Genomic DNA, 21,802 nt, shown 5'->3' with positions numbered 1-21,802 from the left:
TATTGTGCCAGAGAGAGACTGCAACAGACAAGTTTAACCTTGTGAATGTTGATGTTTTCTAGAGATACTGAATATTCAGTGATGCTCTGAGAGTGCAGCCAGTTGCTCAGTTGTTGCTCACTGTCAAATGCAATATTTCATTTTGTGCCCACTGGTCTTTTTCTAGTAATTTGTCAAAGATTTTGTCATAATTCACCTAAAGATGTCTGGCTGTTGGCAGATAAAATATCATGCTTAACAGCAATTGGCGACTGGCAGCAATCCTGAATCATCATTGAGATTTAACTTTGTCATAAGAATAGTGCCTCCTTTAGTTCTTATTTTCCTCCATAGTCATGTTAACATCATCATTTTTGCTCAGTTGTGAAAATATATGGCTTTTAACACTTACAATTCGTTGGAACATCACTGACATTTGTATCTGATTTGTAGGGTGGAGTATGTTGACTTCCTAGGGCGTACTCGAAAATGCTTGAAAGAAGATTTAGAGAGGATGAAGAAAATAGATATTGAATTCCAGAGGACTTTGTCTAAGGAGCCCAGCCAAGACGTTCATCCTCCAGATGCGCTGCTAACAGATCAAATTAGTGAGCGGCCTGAATTTCTTCAGAAGCTTCATGAAGTGTGGGAAGAGCAAGAGAAACAGTTGAAAGAAAAACAGAACATCCACTACCAGGATGTCTTCTTCAATGGTGTGTATCTCTCTCAGATAGGATAGTAATAGTGATAAACAGGCATGTTATGAGGCCTGAGTTATGTACTGTATATCTTTATGTGAACATATTTTGAATTATTTCTCTGAAAATTACCAACAACTGTTTTCTGTAATCTCTTAAGGTAATGAATCATTCTGTCAGTGCTAGCTGGATGTAAGTTAATTGATTAGTTATGTTCATAAATGCATTTGATATGACATAAGTGTAGTTGTAATTGTGCTTCCTCTACTGAAGCGGGTGCCATACTCAATGGCACACTGGACTCACATTCAGGACAGTGGTTCAGATCCCCATATGGTCATACATTGTTTTATTTTCCACTGTTATCCTAAATTGTGTGAGATAAATCCCAGGGTTATTCCATTGAAAACGACATGTCTCACCCAAATCTCCATCTATCCGCTAATGCACAGCTCTCAGTCATAAATAAATTAAATATTTTGTTTCAAAATGTGAGTAGAAACTCAAATTCAAAAACTTGTGAAAATTAATTCACCTAGATCAGAGATACTCAATTCCCTTCTTACTCAATGGAATGTATGTTCATAACTATAGTTAGATTTGTTTTTCAGATTTATTTTAATTACAAACATTATTTCCCTTTTTATTGGAATGGTGTTTTTTGGCAATCCTTTCCTTCCAGATAACTTTTTCATTTATGTGTGATCTAACAAATCCTGAATGATTAAAACACCAGAATAAGATGCACACAACTCAATGTACTCTGCTCCCATTTTATTTTCTCTTCAGAGAAATGTAGAACTGTCACTCTGTCAGTCAAATCTGACTTCTACTTTGTACAATATATTTAATTCCTATCTCACTATAAATACTTTTATTACAGTAGAATTTCATATTACACAGTCAGAGGCTTAGCCAACATTAAACATATTACTGTCATCATGAACTGTCTCTTTCGGAAAACTTGTATCTTGAATAAGGAGCTGCCATCTTCTCATAGTCATTGGCTATCAGCTAAAAGGTTGCATTGTCCATCATGGCAAAGATTCACATCAAATACAAAAGACAGTTCTCCATTGTCATTATTCCCATGAACTTAATGTAAAATAAATAAAAAAACTATACATCCATACATACAGTAAAGCATGATTATCATAAATACATTACAATATTAAAATGCAAAGATTCAAGGTCATTGTCAGGTTGGAAAGAACACAATATCAGCAATATTAATTTGTGACCTTACAGATGTGCATTATTTACATATATTTTCATAATTTGTAGAGGACTGTGAAAACCTCCATCGCTGTAAAATTTATTCATAAACACATCCTGTTCTAATTTGGGCATGCCCATCTCTTCCTTAAGATTTTTGTTGTTACTAGCCATTTTATGAGGAAAATTAATCACAGATAATGATAGATACCAGCGAACTACATATAGTCAACACTAAAAAACTGCTAATCATGTGCTGTATAGATGGACTGAATTGCTGAACACAGTTTGAAATACACCTACTGGAGACTGCTTAATCTCATTGACACGAGTGATTTATGTAATGTGCTAGTTATGTTTAATTTGCAGCTCTAATTTTTCTTTCAAAATTATTATTTAACATTTTGATGATGCAGATGAACTAAACGAAAATAAGTAATAAAACTATATGAACCACTTAGTATGGCCTGTGTGAGCAGTTTTCTTTATTTAGACAGGCCAGTCAAAATGTTAAACAGTTCTTTTTGACATGTGAGCATTTTTTACCATAATGTTGATCATTTTCAGCTCAAATACACACCTGCTTCCCCCCCCCCCCCCCCCCTGCGGGTTCGGGGGTTAGAATAGGCCCGCGGTATTCCTGCCTGTCGTAAGAGGCGACTAAAAGGAGTCTCAAACGTTTCGGCCTTATGTGATGGTCCCCTGTCGGGTTTGACCTCCATATCTCAAAATTTTTCCGAAGAGCGAGCCGATTGGGGAAGGGCGCCTTACTTGGTGTATTGTGTCCGTGTTGTGTTTGATATCTTTCGCCATCTTATTCGTCGTTGCACTGCAGTCTTGCCCGCTCTCCATCTCTTGGGCATCGATGCGCCCCTGCGTGCACTTTCTGCCAAGCACTGTGCAGGGCCATTTTCTGCACTGACGACGCCCATGGACCACATGTCACCTAACATCCAGCACGGTAGCCAGTCCGTTGTGGTGGGGCCGCCATGTACCCTCTTGGTTGTAGCCCCCTGACAACACAGGGATCGCTCTACTGATGCCTGCGCCGTTCACTCCCCACGTATGCCAAGGAGTAGATGCCCATCTCCCTGGGGCATCAGGACTCCCAGCAATGGCCATCCTGCCAGGTGGCTATTGCTGTGGCTGGGTGGCGCCCGTGGGGAGGGCCCTTGGTCGGAGTAGGTGGCATCAGGGCGGATGACCCGCAATGAAGCGTGGTACATCATCTCTCGCTGGCGGCCAGCCGCCAGCAGTCTCTAAGCGTTCTCGGGCTCAATTTAATGCTCAGAAGTACGATCCGAAAACGTTCCCCTCCCTGGCCACGCCGTGGGAAGAGTGTAAGTCTCAGGATGGAGGTAACAGTTATTCGCCCCGATTCTTAGTTTGCACGAGAGCTGATGGGGAGTCTTTTCTCTCCACAAAGCCTCAGTTCTTCGTCGAGCATTTAGAGGACAAGTTTGGGGAGGTGGAGGGCTTGTCTAAAATGCGCTCTGGGTCAGTACTGATACAAACGGCATCCTCCGCCCAGTCCCGCAGGTTACTTGCTTGTGACAAGTTGGGGGATGTTAACGTTTCTATTACACCACATAAGAGTTTAAATATGGTCCAGGGTGTTATTTTCCATAGGGATCGCCTTTTGCAGTCTGATGACGAGCTGCGCGCCAACTTAGAACGTAGAGGTGTTCATTTCGTCCGGCGCGTTCATCGGGGTCCGAGGGACAGTCAGGTTGCTACCGGTGCCTTCATCTTGGCCTTCGAGGGTGATACGTTACCGGAAAAGGTCAAGGTGATGGTCTACCGATGTGACGTCAAGCCCTATATCCCTCCCCCGATGCGGTGCTTCAAGTGCTGGAAGTTCGGCCATATGTCTTCCCGCTGCACTTCCAGCCTCACATGTCGCGGACGCCCATCTCATCCCGATACTCCATGTGCTCCGCCTCCCATCTGCGTCAACTGCGGGGAGCACCATTCACCTTGCTCGCCTGACTGCAAAGTCTTTCAGAAAGAGCGCAAAATCATGGAATATAAGACCCTGGACCGGCTGACCTATACTGAGGCCAAACGGAAATATGACAGACTCCATCCTGTGAGAATGACATCTTCTTATGCAGCTGCTACAACAACTGTGCTAGCTCCATCAGTTTCGAGACTTCCAGCCAGCTCGATAAGCAGTAAGACTCCTCCTGCCCCCTTGCCCGTGGGGGGCTCTACCCAACAGGTTGCTCCTGCACCACCTACCTCAGGAGCGACCTCCTCCCACCCGTCGAGGACGTCCGTCCCCGCTTCTCAGCCGGAGAAGCGTCTCACTTCTTCGACTACTCTCGCCCGTAAGAGTTCCCTTGGGACCCTCCCTTCCCAGGGTTCCACCAGCGGGAAGGATGACGGCCACCAGTGGCATAAGTCCTCACCAGCGGCCGGGCGTAGGGCTTCACGATCCTCCTCTGTCCCGGAGACTGAATCGGTGAAGCCTTCCCAGCCGGTGAAACCCAAGGTTCAGTGAGAGAAGTCCAAGAGAAAGACCTCTAAGGCCAAAGAACTTGCGGTGGCACCAACCCCACCGCACCTTTCGCGCTCTGCGTCTGAGGATGAAGTCGAGATTCTAGCGTCCGCCGAGGACCTTGATCTCGCTGGTCCCTCAGACGCCATGGATGCCTCTCGTACGGGTACTGAATCGGTGGCAGTGAGTGAACAAGCGGCGTAAATTGCCTTCCCAGTCCTTTCACGCCTTTCTCAGCCATGGACAATACCATCCTCCAGTGGAACTGCGGCGGTTTTTTCCACCATTTAGCTGAGCTCCGCCAACTTCTCAGCCTTCGCCCTTTCTTCTGCATTGCTCTCCAGGAAACTTGGTTTCCAGCGATGCGAACCCCCGCCCTCCGTGGCTATCGGGGTTATTACAAGAACCGAGCAGCTTATGAAAGGGTGTCTGGTGGCGTCTGCATGTATGTCCTTCACACTCTGCACAGCGAGTCTGTCCCTCTCCAGACGCCTTTAGAGGCTGTCGCTGTACGCGTATGGACGCCACAGGCTATTACCGTCTGCAGTCTTTACATTCCACCGGATGGTGATGTCTCGCAGCATGTCCTGGCTGCACTGGTCGCCCAATTGCCGCCGCCTTTCTTGCTATTGGGCGACTTCAACGCCCATAACCCTCTGTGGGGTGGGTCAGTGGCCACAGGTCGAGGCGCCATCGTTGAACATTTGTTGTCACAGCTCGATCTCTCGCTGTTAAATGATGGCGCCTTCACACACTTCAGTGTGGTGCGTGGCACCTACTCCGCCATTGACCTTTCCATCTGTAGCCCTAGCCTCTTACCGTCTGTCCAATGGAGTGTGCATGACGACCTGTGTGGTAGTGACCACTTTCCGCTCTTTTTGTCACTACCACAGCATCACTCTTCTGGGCACCCTAGCAGATGGGCTATGAATAAGGCTGACTGGGATTTGTTCTCCTCCACTGCCGCTTTTGAGCCTCTCTCTACTGATGACATTGATGAGGTGGTTCAATCTGTCACCACCGGCATCGTTACTGCCGCCGAATCTGCCATTCCCCGTTCTTCTGGGTCCGCTCGGCGGAAGGCTGTGCCTTGGTGGTCGCCTGAGATCGCTGAAGCGATTAAAGATCGCCGGCGGGCGCTCCAGCGTCACAAGCGACATCCCTCCTTAGCCCACCTTATCGCCTTCAAACGGCTGCGTGCGCGGGCCCGCCTCCTTATCCGCCAAGGCAAGAAGGAGTGCTGGGAGCGGTATGTGTCCACCATTGGCCTCCATGTCACTCCCTCGCAGGTCTGGGCCAAGATTCGACGCGTCTACGGCTATCGGACCCCTGCCAGCGTCCCTGCGCTCTCACTGAATGGAGCCGTTTGTACCGACTCCGACGTCATTGCAAATCGCTTAGCAGAGCATTTTGCTATGAGTTCCGCTTCTGCGAATTACCCCCAGGCCTTCCGCTCCATTAAAGAGCGGCTGGAACGTCGGAGCCTTTCGTTTCGCACCAACCACCCAGAATCTTACAATGCTCCATTCAGTGAGTGGGAATTTCGCAGTGCCCTAGCTGCTTGCCCTGATACCGCTCCTTTGCCAGATGGCATCCACTGTCAGATGCTGAAACACCTTTCAGTGGACTGCCAGCGGCGCCTTCTCGATCTTTACAACCGTCTTTGGGTCGAGGGGGAGTTTCCGTCGCAATGGCGGGAAGGCATTGTCATCCCCGTTTTGAAACCTGGGAAGACCCCTCTGGAGGTGGACAGCTACCGTCCCATTAGCCTCACCAACGTTCTTTGTAAGTTGCTTGAACGGATGGTGAGCCGGCGCTTGCATTGGGTACTGGAGTCTCGGGGCCTTCTGGCTCCGTCTCAGGGTGGGTTCCGTAAAGGCCGCTCCGCCACCGACAATCTGGTGAGTCTGGAGTCGGCCATCCGTACTGCTTTTGCCCGCCGTCAGCACCTGGTCGCTGTCTTTTTCGACATGCGGAAGGCGTACGATACGACATGGAGTCATCACATTCTTTCTACGCTTCATGGATGGGGTCTTCGGGGTCCTCTGCCGATTTTTATCCGCAATTTTCTGTCGTGTCGTACCTTCCGCGTGCAAGTCGCGGCCTCGTATAGTTCCTCCCACGTCCAGGAGAACGGTGTGCCACAGGGCTCTGTTTTAAGTGTCTGTCTGTTTTTAATAGCCATTAACGGGCTTGCTGCGGCCGTGGGAAATTCTGTCTCCGCTTCCCTGTATGCTGACGACTTCTGCCTTTATTACAGCTCTACTGGCATTGCAGCTGTTGAACGTCAGCTACAGGGCGCTATTCGTAAGGCGCAGTCTTGGGCTGTAGCGCATGGGTTTCAGTTTTCTTCAGCCAAGACCTGCGTTATGCATTTCTGCCGGCGCCGAACAGTCCATCCTGAGCCGCGGCTTTATCTTGCCGACGAACTCCTTGCTGTGGTGGAGACCCACAGGTTTTTGGGGGTGGTTTTCAATGCCCGGTTGACTTGGCTGCCTCGTATCCGGCAGCTGAAACAGACGTGTTGGCGGCATCTAAACGCTCTGAGATGCTTGAGCAACACCCGCTGGGGCGCCGACCGCTCTACACTGTTGCGGCTCTACCAGGCGTTAATCCAGTCCCGTCTGGATTATGGGAGCCTGGCTTATGGCTCAGCATCCCCATCTGCGTTACGGGTGCTGGACCCGATTCTCCACAGCGGGATACGCCTTGCCACTGATGCTTTCCGCACCAGCCCTGTGGACAGCGTACTAGTGGAGGCAGGTGTACCTCCACTGCGGTTCCGACGCCAACGTTTGCTGGCCGCTTATGCTGCCCATGTTCTAAGCTCGCCCGGGCATCCAAACTATCGCCTCCTGTTCCCGCGGTCGGTCGTCCGTATGCCAGAACGTCGGCCCCGGTCTGGTTGTACAATAGCGGTCCGCGTCAAAGAGCTTCTCTCTGGGCTCCAGGGTTTCACTGTTCCACCTCCTTTCCGGGCTACTTTGCATACACCCCCATGGTGTGTTCGTCGCCCTCGCCTTCGGCTCGACTTGGCACAGGGTCCTAAGGACTCAGTCCCTCCAAAGGCCTTCCGCCGCCGCTTTTATTCCATCCTGGCCACGTATCAGGGCTCTGGTGTTGTTTACACTGACGGTTCGATGGTTGCTGGTCGTGTCGGATATGCACTCACTCTAGGGGACCTTTCCGAAGAACGTTCCTTGCCGGATGGCTGCAGCGTTTACACTGCTGAACTGGTCGCCATCTTTCGTGCCCTAGAGTATATCCGCTCCTGCTCAGGTGAGTCCTTCATTATCTGTAGCGATTCCCTGAGCGGTTTACGAGCTCTCGACCAGTGTTTCGCTCGTTCTCGTTTGGTGATGGCTATCCACGAGTCTCTGCATACTCTCGCCTGTTGCGGCCGCTCTGTGGTCTTTGTGTGGACCCCCGGTCATGTCGGTCTCCCGGGTAACGAACATGTTGACCGCCTGGCGAAAGAGGCCACCAGTAAGCCATCTCTGGATGTTGGCCTCCCAGAGACTGATTTGCGGGCAGTCTTCCGCCGCAAAATCTTGGCGCTATGGGACGATGAATGGCGCGAACTGCCAATGCGCAATAAACTCCGTGCTGTCAAGGAGACGACGGCTGTGTGGCGGTCATCCCTGCGAGCCACTCGCAGGGACTCAGTAGTTCTTTGCCGGCTCCGCATTGGCCACTCCCGGCTGACACACAGTTATTTACTGCGCCGGGAGGACCCTCCTCTATGTCGCTGTGGGGCAGCTTTGACAGTGGCCCACACTTTGCTGGCCTGCCCCCTTTTAGCTGTGGTCAGGCAGACATTTGCACTGCCTGCTACGCTCCCTGCCCTTTTAACAGACGACTCCACTATGGCTGACTTAGTTTTACGTTTTATTCGAGCAGGGGGATTTTATCATTTACTCTGAGTGTTTCTGTTTTATTTTATTGTTTGTGTTGATTCTGGCCTTTGGCCTATGGTTTTACACTGATTTTTTAATGTGTTTCTAAGTGGTTGGCCTTTCCTTTTTTATGTCTATGGTCGGCCAACCACCGTCACACTCTGTGTGGTTTTAGTTTGTTTTGTCTTGTCTTTGTCTCAGTATCTCTTGTTCTGTATCGTCTGTGATCTCTTCTGTTCCTTGTTTTTATTCTCTGTGGGTGTTCTTTGTCTTTGGAAGAAGGGACCGATGACCATGGCAGTCTGGTCCCTTTAATCCCCCAAACCAACCAACCAACACCTGCTTCCAGCAGCATATTCTGACAGTTGGATTCACTCGTATTTTGTTACCAAGATAACTAACTGCTTTTCCATCACCATGTATGCACGTATTACAACAACGTATTTTCTCCTCATTGAAGTTCTGCTACAAATCTTCTGGCAAATGTGAGTAAATATTGAGTAACTCTACTCTGTTCTGCAGAGGCCAGAGCACACGGTGTCGGATACTACGCATTCTCAACTGACGAAAGGGCACGTGCGACACAGCAGGCAGCACTGGAGCGCCTGAGGCAAGAGACTAAGGCATTGCAGCAAGTTGCCAAGCAGAAGGCCACACAAGCACTGACACAGAGTGCAGCACGTGTGGATGCTGCTAAGAAGAGGATGCTGAAGTTGCTGCAGGCTGCTGTTGGAGGAGAACAACAGAATGGTACAGCAGCAGGTAATTTGGAATATTTAACCCCCAAAAGGAGATTCAAACTGTATTTACTGCGGTGTTTTAGATTAATAAATGTTTCTGCACCAGCACATGTAATGAAGATTTTACTGCATTCATATTATTTTTCTCACACATATAAATTACTGTGACAGAAATTTATACCACCAGGAATGCTTGCCATTTTGTTTTGATGTGCCAGGCCTATTCATGTTCCTGTAACAGGTTACCAGGTTTTGCAAACTGCTTTCTTTCTCTTAGGTAAAAATCGAGTGATAATTAATGCCACCACACTTTTTTTAAAATCCTGAGTTAATTTTACTATTTCGTTCGTAACATAGCGTTTCCTAGCTGTGCCAGTTGGCTGAGACAGTTGCTTTTGTGAAGACCAACACTGGATTCCAGAGGACAGGGCTATTCTCCAACCTGTAGCTCAGTGGTTCATAACCTCCATGTAATTGCCTCCTGACGCATAAAATGAAAATTTCTGATTGGTAAGAGCAAAATGGGTTAGATGAAGATTTAGTGGTCATTTTAAATTGTTAAAAATAATCTTTGTTACCAAAATTTCATTAGGCTCTAAACTTTAGTGCATCATCATCATGAACTATTTTATATCTACTGCAGGATACAAGCCTTCCCTAGATATTTCCACACATTGCGATCATTTGTGACACAAGTTATTGTTGCTCCAGCGTATCTGGTAGTGTCATCTGCCTACCATAAATGATTTTGTCTTCTCAGTATTTTCTCATTTCTCGGAATCCAGAGAAGAACTTACTTTGGCCGCCTACCATCCATATTCCTGGTCACTGTCCAGCCCACTTACACTTCCTTTCACCACTATCGTAGTTATGTGTCCCATTCTAATCTGTTCTGTAATCCATTTGTGCATTTTCCTGTCTCTCCCAGTAATTTTGAACATGCTTTTCTCCATTAGTGGAGGAACTGTACTCAAATTTTGAATGATCTTCACTTTGAAAGATCATGTCCCACTGTCATGACTCAAAACCATTAATAAGAAATATTCATTAATGTTCAGTTTCATACACATTCATCATCATCATCATTATCATCACCATCATCTTGAACAGTTCTCAGCCCCAAACTGAGTCTGTAACATAAGCCCGTAATTTTCCCATTACGGTTCAGTCCTCACCTCTTTTCTTCAACACACTCCTCCATATCTTTCAGACGTCTTCTTGGTAGTTATCTTTTCATCTCCATTTCATTTATCTTCCTGGGAACCCTCTTGTTTTCTGTGTAGTTAAGTGCCCATACCATCTTAGCTTTGATATTTCTATCCTACTCTACAAGGGTTCTTCTTTCAGTTTCCCTTACCCTTTCATTCTTCTTCCTACCTCTTCTTGTTACTTCTATCCCACTTCTGAGGAACTTCATTTAACATTAATGCATTCATATACATTAAAAGATTCATTTTGAAAATTTATTCAGTTTACCAACAGCACTGAAGATCAGCTTTACTATTCTTTTTTTAAATTTATTTTACTGTCTGTCTGGCAATAGTAATCAATTGCCATCAGTAACAAAATAGTAATCAATTGCCATCAGTAACAAAATCTAATAGTAACTGTTTTTCCAGATTTGGATGACTAGCCTGGGTTCTAAGACCAGTTTCCATAGCTGAATGAATATTTTCAATTAGTGAATGTTGATCCTTGCAGAGTCAACACACTATATTTTTGTAGAACAGAATTAGCCTTGATTTAGCAATCACTCTGTATTTAGTAGATATTATTATTGGAAGAACTCTTAAGAATACCAATTTAATTCACCATGACTTACAGGCATAAAAGTATACTTTCGGTTACAATAACACTGAAAATAAAAATAAAGAACTGAACAAACTTGGTATAACATCTTTGATGTTCAGTGGAGGACACCAAACCAAATATAAAAAAAAAGGATGGTTATAAATTAGCAGAACCAAACACCCCATTGACTCACTGTACTTCGGTTTACTGAAAAACATAGAAAACATGTGAGTTTCAGTTTTTCAGACATTAATGAAGTGTTATAATTTATTTGTCATTTCAAAAATAGGAGTGTTAATTTTTTCCAGTTAATGTTTAATTAGTTACTGGATTTTGTCTGATCTCATTCAGGGGTAATGGTTTCACAAAGGTTGGGAACCACTGCTATGGATAATGGTCTGGTTCCCCTTTACTCCTACTAAATAGTGATGGGAGCTGACAGTATTGTTTTCAAAGGCAAGTGATTTCAACAGGATGGCCAATATTTCAGGAAATAAGGTTTAACAGCCGTAGCAGGAAGCAGCGATTTTCTTAGCTCTGTTTGTGGAAACAGGAAACGGCCAGTGGAAATATTTGAATTCTGTTCTTGGGTCTGACTGGCCTAAGGCCCGAATGTTGTTATAATTTCCTGGAGCAGTTTTGAAGCTCATGGAATCAGAAGTCCACTGGCAACCAATGTGGGGTTCATGAAATTGAGGTTGTGTTGCGGAGTGTGTTTCTGAAGTTGGTAGTTAGCAATCACTGAAGTTGTTTTCTCAGAGCAATGGCTTTGAGAGTCGCAAGTGTGTTCCCATGTGCAGGCGTGGGACACAACCAGTGTTCCTGTTTAGTGAGCGTACACATACTTTGTTGGAAGAGGCTGCAGAGTGGAGTGTGAAGCCGTTAGCCAACTGGAAGCATCATTTAACAAATGAGGTGGCCTTGGTGAGGTTTATTAGAAGGTAACAAATTCCATTTCATTCCATTAGAAATTTTAAGTATAGAGTTCTTGTGTGTGTACTCATCGTTTTTGACTTTAGATTGTTACTGTGTTTTGTTTATGGGGGAAATTACTGATGATGAGAGAAAGGAGAAAAAAAAAGCTGTTTGAGATGGCACTGTGGCTCTTTGTGGTGCATGTTTTGAAGGTAGTTGGATTGCTACAGGGCAAGTATTAGTGGTATATGAGTAATGGCAATTTTAACCCTGTCCGAAGAGATTTCGGGATTGTAGCCGGTCGTCATAAATATCACTCCACAATATTTCTACTGGACACCTGCCATTCGTCTTCAAGTGAGCCACTGAAGACTGATGAAGACATTCTCTGCTCCATTCTATGTAGCGTGCTGAGAGTATTTCCGCGCATGCGTCAGAGTCACAGTGACAGAAGGACCACATCACCTGGGAAGAGGGCCCTTGCTGGTGGAACTGTGAAGATCAGCTGTATTCAGCATTGCCAATCGCCACAGCCATCGGAGTATTCTGACGTCTTCATCTAGAGAATGTCTTGGAGATGACAGGATTCCAAACATTATCCAGCTGGTAGCCGCTGTCATGATTCATTAGATTTTCCACGATGCATATTTGAACAGATTCTTTTATAATGGAGTTCCAAAAAAATGTTACTGTAGTGAAAATTAATGTTTTGTCATACTCCAGTGAGTGTCCATTGGAGATACAAAGGACCGCAATTGCAGGCTTTCTCTGTTGCAAAAGGTGAGTGTAATGTTTATGTTCGGTGCAGCGTTCTTCCACTGTGCATGTTGTTTGTTCTGTATAGGACTGGCAAGGTATTTTGTAAAGTCCACCATCCACAATAACAAATCATCCTTTGCTGATCCCAGCAAGTCTGAAATCTTGGATGCAGGACGGAAAATCACTTTCATCACCATCTAAGATTTCTAACCTGCTGGGATCAGTGAAGGATAATTTGTTATTGTGGATGGTGGAAATTTACAAAATACCTTGCCAGTGTGGTAAAGCTTATATGGGACAAAGAACATACACAGTGGAAGAACGCTGCACAGAACATAAACATTCCACTCACCTTTTGCAACCCAGAAAGTCTGCAGTTGCAGAACATTGTACGGCCAATGGACATTCAGTAACTATGACAAAACATTAATTTTGGTCACAACAACATCTTATTAGGACTCCATTATGAAAGAATCCATTGAAATAAACATTGTGGAAAATCTAATGAACTATGACAGCGGCTACCAGCTGGATAATGCGTGGAATTCCATCATCTCCAAGATTTGCTCCAGACAAAGATGCCAGAATACTCCAATTGCTGCAGTGAGCAACAGTACCAATGACAGCTGATCTTCGCAGTTCCACCAGCAAGGGCTCTGCCACCACGTGGTGTGGTCCATATGTCACCATGACTCTGATGCATGCATGGCATTATTGTCAGTGCACTATATAGGGCAGAGTGGAGAAAGTCATTGCCAGTCTTCAATGACTTGCCTGAAGATGACTGGCAGGTGTCCAATCGAAATATCATGGAGTCAAGATTATGATGTCTGGCTGAAATCCTGAAACCTCTTCAAACATATAATTCACCAGGAAATTTTAAATTTTACAATTTTAACCTATCTCGTCGGTTAAAGTGAGACTGGCCACCCTTATTTAGGCTGATAGTATTTGTATGGCAGTGCATGGAATTAAACTGGGTCCATCAGTAAATGTTCCCGATCAGATCGGTGGATAAGAACGTCACATATGTCTCACATGCTTCACATTGCTGAGGGGGTAAATTGATTGTGACCACAGATGAGAGCATGGTTTTGCATGATGCCACAGAATGGGAAGTAATGTTTCACTCTGTAATACTGAGAAAATTGTTGGTAAAAACAGTTACATTGATAGTCCAGAAAATGTATGTGTTGCTTTGGATGTGCTTTAAAGTGTATGAGGGAGGTTCACTTCATGCTGTATTGCACTATTAACAAATATTCCAAGACCAAAAACCATAACTGGGAATTGTCAAATACTAACATTAATATACAGTGTCGCAGTTCCTCATACAACTGTTAGAAGTTTTATAATAGAAACGATTGTCTTTTAAAATTGTTAAAGGAATACAAATTCTTTGGCTCTGACAAAATAATTTTTGTGAACTAAAACAACTGCACAAAGTCAAGATGAAACAAATTTAGTGTATGTTTATTCATAAGTATGTTATGAGAATGGGAAACTGACTTCAGAAAGAGTATATGTGTATCCCAAAACTTGAATATTATTTTCTTCTTCTTCAGCACAATTTTAAATGTAGTTGGTAAGCAGACCAAGCCATCCTTCTTTTATTCACCAAGCCAACCTTTTTATATTCATTTTGATTGTCAAATTAGAATTTCTTGCTTTCTGTGCATTAAAATAAATGCCTTAGGAGTGTTTAGATGATTTATAATAAAATGAGTGGATTATGTTTGTAGGAAAATATTGAAACAGAAAATGCAAGACTCTTTTGCTGCAAAATATCCATACAAAACAGATCAGTGATTAAATTGCAGCATGTGCTTTTTGCACTATTTAGAACACCCACAAAATAACAAGATGATTTTAATAAATTTTAGAAACTGGATACTTTCTTAAAATGAATGCTTTGCCTCCCCTTCATGTCTCCAAAATAACACTGAATGAGCGCATAAGCAGTTGAAATACAATCTCCGTAATTTTCACATTGTGCCAAAAATGACAGTACCAACAGTGATCTGTAAGTGCTTCAGGCTTATCCAAGTCATCATATTAGCAGAAAAAATAGGGAAAAAATGACCTTTGTGAGCAGATGGAGGTGAAAGAAACCATTTTGCTGTGAAACACTATATCATATTGTGTGTCAAAAGTGAAGGATATGTTCTCCACGAGACGAATTCCAAGATGACTCCTGCTGCTAATAGGTCATGGTCAGCACCTTCCTCCCCTTTTCTTACCCATGATTGAAACTTATAAAATGATGTAAATTCTTATACTGTATTATTATTATTATTATTATTATTATTATTATTTCTATTTCTTTCTTGTCTCAGACGTTATGTCTGGTTAAAAATGGAAGGTGACGCGGACCTTGATCAAGCGTGACTTCCTTTTAACTGTACGGTATATGTTACATTGCATTTAGGAACTTTCGGGTAATTGAACAAGTGTCAATAATTACAGATTTCTGTAGTTGTATATATAAGTTTGGATGTAGCTGCATTGCATTGATGTACTGGTGGATATTGTGTGGTATGACTCCTGTAGTTGATAGTATAATTGGTATAATGTCAACTTTATCCTGATGCCACATGTCCTTGACTTCCTCAGCCAGTTGGATGTATTTTTCATTTTTTTCTCCTGTTTTCTTTTGTATATTTGTTGTATTGGGTATGGATATTTCGATTAGTTGTGTTAATTTCTTCTTTTTATTGGTGAGTATGATGTCAGGTTTGTTATGTGGTGTTGTTTTATCTGTTATAATGGTTCTGTTCCAGTATAATTTGTATTCATCGTTCTCCAGTACATTTTGTGGTGCATACTTGTATGTGGGAACATGTTGTTTTATAAGTTTATGTTGTAAGGCAAGCTGTTGATGTATTATTTTTGCTACATTGTCATGTCTTCTGGGGTATTCTGTATTTGCTAGTATTGTACATCCACTTGTGATGTGATCTACTGTTTCTATTTGTTGTTTGCAAAGTCTGCATTTATCTGTTGTGGTATTGGGATCTTTAATAATATGCTTGCTGTAATATCTGGTGTTTATTGTTTGATCCTGTATTGCAATCATGAATCCTTCCGTCTCACTGTATATATTGCCTTTTCTTAGCTGTGTGTTGGATGCGTCTTGATCAATGTGTGGCTGTGTTAGATGATACGGGTGCTTGCCATGTAGTGTTTTCCTTGCCATGTAGTGTTTTCTTTTTCCAATTTACTTTCTTCGTATCTGTTGATGTTATGTGATCTAAAGGGTTGTAGAAGTGGTTATGAAATTGCAGTGGTGTAGCCGATGTATTTATATGAGTGATTGCTTTGTGTATTTTGCTAGTTTCTGCTCGTTCTATAAAGAATTTTCTTAAATTGTCTACCTGTCCATAATGTAGGTTTTTTATGTCGATAAATCCCCTTCCTCCTTCCTTTCTGCTTAATGTGAATCTTTCAGTTACTGAATGTATGTGATGTATTCTATATTTGTGGCATTGTAATCGTGTAAGTGTATTGAGTGCTTCTAGGTCTGTGTTACTCCATTTCACTACTCCAAATGAGTAGGTCAATATTGGTATAGCATAAGTATTTATAGCTTTTGTCTTGTTTCTTACTGTCAATTCTGTTTTCAGTATTTTTTTTAGTCTTTGTCTATATTTTTCTTTTAGTTCTTCTTTAATATTTGTATTATCTATTCCTATTTTTTGTCTGTATCCTAGATATTTATAGGCATCTGTTTTTTCCATCGCTTCTATGCAGTCGCTGTGGTTATCCAATATGTAATCTTCTTGTTTAGTATGTTTTCCCTTGACTATGCTATTTTTCTTACATTTGTCTGTTCCAAAAGCCATATTTATATCATTGCTGAATACTTCTGTTATCTTTAGTAATTGGTTGAGTTGTTGATTTGTTGCTGCCAGTAGTTTTAGATCATCCATGTATAGCAGATGTGTGATTTTGTGTGGGTATGTTCCATTATTATTATTATTATTATTATTATTGTTATTATTATTATCATCCTATTATGTTGTAGTTCCATACTTTGTATTGTTTTATTTTCTTTCAGTAGGGGGTGTGTGTGTGTGTGTGTGTGTGTGTGTGTGTGTGTGTGTGTGTGTGTGTGTGTGTGTGTGTGTGTTTTGGAATATTACATGCATTGTGTTTCTGCCATATGTATCCAGTTGGATAAAATTAAATAAATAGCAAATAGGAATCTGGACAGTGATGTGCCCATGCTTGAGCACCAATGGAATTCTGCAGAGTTAGTTTTCTGCTTGATACCATGTAAGAGTACATCTTCTTTTGCTGTTATGCTTTGCTTGGTAATTCATATCTAAACATGTTAGATTATTTGTTACCACATCTAAACACACATTGTGAAGATTGTTGGTGGTATCTTTGCCCTTCTCAGTTTTAACATATGTGTAAAATATTTCCTGATAGTGTTTTTTTGTGTTGGATCAAACATATTACAAATTGAGACATTCGTTTTCTCTTTTGGGAGAAAAATGGGTGAAAAAAGAGCAGAAACCAGAAGGATGAATCTTTTAGAACTTGCAGCTGTTTGATAAAGAGGATATCTGTAAACAGACTCCAACACCAGAATGTTTTGCATTCTGATATTTCTTTCTATCTTGAATTTAATCCCTCTCAGCCAACCTGGTGCCATTAACCATGGAATGTTAAGCACTAATCTTCCAACCATTCTTCATTCTTTCCTTCCACTCTTCTATTCTCATGAACTCTCCCTGTTTTAATGTTCTCAAGGCTCTAGATTCATCTTTAAAGACTTTATGCTTCTGTTTGAGATGCTGCTATCAGTGAGTCTCCCTTTACATTGTTTTATTATTACTTAAACTTAATGACTATTGTGACACTTATAAATCTGCTAGTAGTTGACAGCAATATTTAGAAAAAGTCTAATGTTTAGCTTCTGAGTTGAAGAGTAGAGTTCCAAAGTGTCTGTTTAAATGTAAGAATATCTTTCTCATTTGTTGTACATTACATAACAAATGCGGTTTTCACTTACAACCAGTGTCGGAGATAGCTTCATCCATCCTCACTCCTGTCCAGGCTGCAATGGAAGCTACTCAGAAGGATGTCTTAGCGCGAAGAACAGAACAGTTAGAAAACAGCGAAAAGGAGGAGGAAACTGGTAAGCTATGCGTGCAGCATTCACGTTCATATTAGAATAAGTAAGAATTGTTTAATACTTTTGAATTCAAGTTATTGTGTTTCATTCCATTTTTATGCTCTCTCATGTCAGCACATTATGTCTCTCTTTACGTATTTCAAATATTTTGTGTGGTCAGATATTTGAGCCATTAATTTCCATGCATGTGTGAATATATTGGATTGTCAGTATACCTCCTTGATGAAAAACAGGAGTAGGGTGTAAGAAATCCGCTGGACACAGAATTGTGAAAGTATTACTTTTCTCTGACAATTCATAAATGAGCAGTGGAGAGCAAACCTGCCTGTTATTACATACAGTCTTATGCTGATAAGAAAATAATGCCAACATGAAACGACAATCAAATATGAAATACTACTGGGAACAAACTGATTAAAAAAGGATTTGCTTCTCAAAAATCAATTTCTGTATTTTGTTGAAGGTTTATATTCGTGAAAGGGACATTATGGGGCTGCTCTGCCCTCTTAAGATATTCTGCACACTTATAGGACTTGTAGGTCACTGTTCAAACATCAGTTTGCTAAAGCAGTACAGTGCTATTCTCAAACAAATGCAAAAAAAGGTGCCTTTGAAAATCTGAAGATTTTAGAGGACTGTTAAGTACAAAACATTTCAAGCATTTTAACAGAGTTGCAATTATAGCAGAGTCTGTGATGTCGAAGTCTTGTATAATCACAAAGTTGGTAATTATATTTTCAGCAATAGCAGCAAGTTTTTTCATTTTTATTTGAAATCTACATTTATTTTCAAATGTAAATTCAGTTAACAAATATTGAATCACTTAAAAAAAAACATCTTTTTTATTATTAATTACTATTGCATAAAAAGGAGAGTTGTGTTGTGGTCTTCAGTCCAAAGACTGGTTTTACGCAACTCTCTATACTAGTTTGTCTGTGCAAACCTCTTCATATCTGCATAATTACTGCAAGCAACATGCATTTGAACCTTCTTACTGTATTCAAGTCATGGTGTCTATCTACAATTTTTACCTCCCCCGATTTCCTTCCATTATGAAACTGACGATTCCTTGATGCCTCAGAATATGTGCTATCAATCTTTCCTTTCTTTTAGTCAAGTTGTGCCACAAATTTCTTTTTTCCCCAGATTGATTCAGTACTTTCTCATTAGGTATTTGATTCACTCCTTCAATTTTCAACATTCTTCTGTAGCACCACGTACAAAAGCTTTTATTCCCATTTGTCTGAACTGTTTATCAGCCATGTTTCAGTTCCATACAAGGCTATGCTCAATGCAAATACCTTCAAAAAAAACTTCCTAACATTTAAATTCATATTTGATATTAATGAATTTCCCATTATCAGAAATGTTTCTTTTGATACTAGCAGTCTGCGCCTTATATCCTCTCTACTATTTTCTACTCATATAATGATTTTCATCTACTACTTTTAGTATCTTGTTTCCTGATCTAATACCCCCAGTATTGCCTCATTTAATTCAACTAAATTCCATTGGCCTTGTTTTACATTTGTTGATATATATATAACCTTTTTTCAAGACGCTAGTCATTCATTCAACTGCTCTGAAACTCCATTCATTGCCATGTCTGATAGAATTACACGATCTTTGGCAATCTTGCAGACCTTTTTTTATCAATTCACAGTATATTAAAATTTAGTACAAATATAGAAAATATTACATATGAAATAAAATACTTTTCTATTTATAGAGATTGAACATTATATAGTCTTCACATTTAACAATAACGCCCTTTGTGCTTCTGTATCAAATTTCAGTTTACTTTTCCAATTATTAGTAATTAAAAATAGAAAAGGGTGTTTTTAAATGTGGTTCAATATTTGTTAATTAACTTTTCCACTTGAAAATAAGTACAGAATTCCACACACACACACACACACACACACACACACACACACACACACACACATACAGAAAAAAAAACAAGAATGAAACCAGCAACTTCACGATTATAAGACTTTTACACTATGCACTCAGATTACAGTGACCCTGTTAAAATGCTCAGAATGTTTTATGCTGAGCAGTGCTCCAAAATCTTTGAATATTTGAAGGTGATTTTTTTGAGTTTGTTTGAGGATTGGGTTGTACTGATTTGGGAAATTTATATTTGGGCACTGACCTAAAAGTCCTGTAATTATGAAGAACATCTAAGAGAGTAGAGCAGCCTGTAAGATTATATTAGACCTCTACTAGGTAACTGCAGTATGTAATGCAAACTGTTTGTAGGTGGCCTGCAAACTGTATTAATTTGGCCGTACAAATATGCAATATTAGCCACATGAATGCAATACAGCCTATCACACTTCAGTGATAAATCTGACTGGATCAAGTCCACCAGTCATAGTCATGAGTTATGTCTTGCCTCTCCAGTCTAGCTGTTGGAAATTCTCTCCTTTAGCAAGGAGTGTATGAAGTCACCTTAGCGGAGAGGAGCACACATTGAAAAATTCCCATCATATTTAGCTACTGTAGATGATAAAGATTGCTGTGGGTTTGATGAAGAAGAATGTTCCAAGGTTGCCAGTCTTCATCAGACATTTACACACATTCACCTCAGTGCTGGCACTCAGTAATTGGACACAAGGTTTCATTTTCCTAAACTCTGCAGTTGTGCCTTTTTATTTAACCACAGGCCTGAAATGTGATCTCACCTGAATGGGATAACAGGGCAAATTATTTTCAATAGTATTGCAACATGAGCCTAGCAAGCATTTGCTGTCAGGGTTGCTTGTTTGGCAAAATAGCATGAAACAGTTGTAACTGGCACCATAACCAAACATGAACTGTGTATTTTGCCATATTCAGCATTCTTGCTGCAACATAAATGGCATTTTGTATGCTTCTTGCTTAAGGTACTTGACTTAGTGTCATCCTGCATGGTTTCAGACTGTTTTTCCATTGTAATTCAACATTTCCTCTTTGATTGTTGCTAGTCACCATACTGGATAGTCTAAAGAAGGATTGGACCTATACCACGATGAATCCAAAAATGTAAACAACATTAAAGACACTAAACAGATTTCAGTTTGACAAGTTGCAATGTGCACTTTTGCCTTTTCTTGAAAGAAAAACATTCTGATTCTGTACCAGTCTATGAAATCAGCTTCATTCCTTTTTATCCATGTACTGATGCATACACAATGCGTCAGTAAGTCTGACATATTTTCCAGCAGTTTGATCCCTTTGTCGGATGTATCTTACGGGTTTGCATGAAATGTGTTGTTCCACTGGTCGAGGAAGTGTGATGTTTGACTAACCACTTAGTTCTTTGTGCTGAAACTTGCTTTACCCATATTCAATTTGAAATTACATTGTTGAAAGGCAGTGAGTAAGAAAAAAGTACAGCAAATGATACTCCAGAGTTCAACTGGATAATATGTAGCTGAAAGCAAATAAAATAAATATGTTAAAAGTTGCATACAGCAGCTATGAAAATATCTAATTTAATAAGATAGTCTAAATGTCAACACTGATCGAGGCAGGGCAGTGAGTAAGATGCCAGGCTCATATAAAGGGGATACAGCTTTCAAATCCCCGTCAGCTTTCAAATCCCCATCTGGTCATTCCTATTTTGATTTCCTGTAGTTGGTGTAAATCACTTAAAGGTAATATCAAAATGACACAGGTTGTTTCCCCGCCCAATCTGTTTCCACTTTGTGCTTATGCCTCATCTTTAATGACCTCATAATCAATGATTAGATGTTAAATAATAAGCTTCCTATCTGTGTACTGGTAGAAATGGTAGGACATAAATTCAGAAACACTGAAAATTAATTATACATTGTCTAATTATTGACTTTCCTTCTTGTGGATTGTCCCTTTCACCATAAATAGTAAAAGTACCATGCATAGCTAAAAGATATGTAAGTTGTATCAGTGCTTTATGTCTTACATAGAGGAGCACTTTCACTCCTTTCTATCACTTTGGGTTACGTATATGTACATTATTTTGAACGTTTCTCTGGTTTTCAGCCAGATGTCATGTCCAGGTGATATTTCACCAACCTGACTTGTTGTCACCATCTTTATAAAGCCTCCCTCCTGCTTTCAGCCTTGGGCTGGCAGTGACTGAGCTTGACTATGCTGACAAGGTGTTGGGTGAAGTGTGTGGTTGGGAGATGAGCCAC

At 41.6% G+C, this 21,802-nt stretch overlaps 1 protein-coding gene across 1 annotated transcript in view; it reads left to right on the top strand.

Annotated features, from left to right (window-relative positions):
• LOC124593674 (coiled-coil domain-containing protein 174) overlaps positions 1–21,802 on the top strand; it is a 61,969-nt gene that overhangs the window by 25,935 nt on the left and 14,232 nt on the right. Inside the window, exons 4-6 of the mRNA XM_047131967.1 lie at positions 433–692; positions 8,811–9,050; positions 17,520–17,639. Coding sequence (XP_046987923.1) covers positions 433–692; positions 8,811–9,050; positions 17,520–17,639 — 620 coding nt within the window. The remainder of the gene's footprint in view (positions 1–432; positions 693–8,810; positions 9,051–17,519; positions 17,640–21,802) is intronic.

This window comes from Schistocerca americana, chromosome 2, assembly GCF_021461395.2.
Source record: "Schistocerca americana isolate TAMUIC-IGC-003095 chromosome 2, iqSchAmer2.1, whole genome shotgun sequence".
NCBI lineage: Eukaryota > Metazoa > Arthropoda > Insecta > Orthoptera > Acrididae > Schistocerca > Schistocerca americana.
Note: the sequence above shows the minus strand (reverse complement) of the source record. Positions and strands in the feature narration are given on the sequence as shown.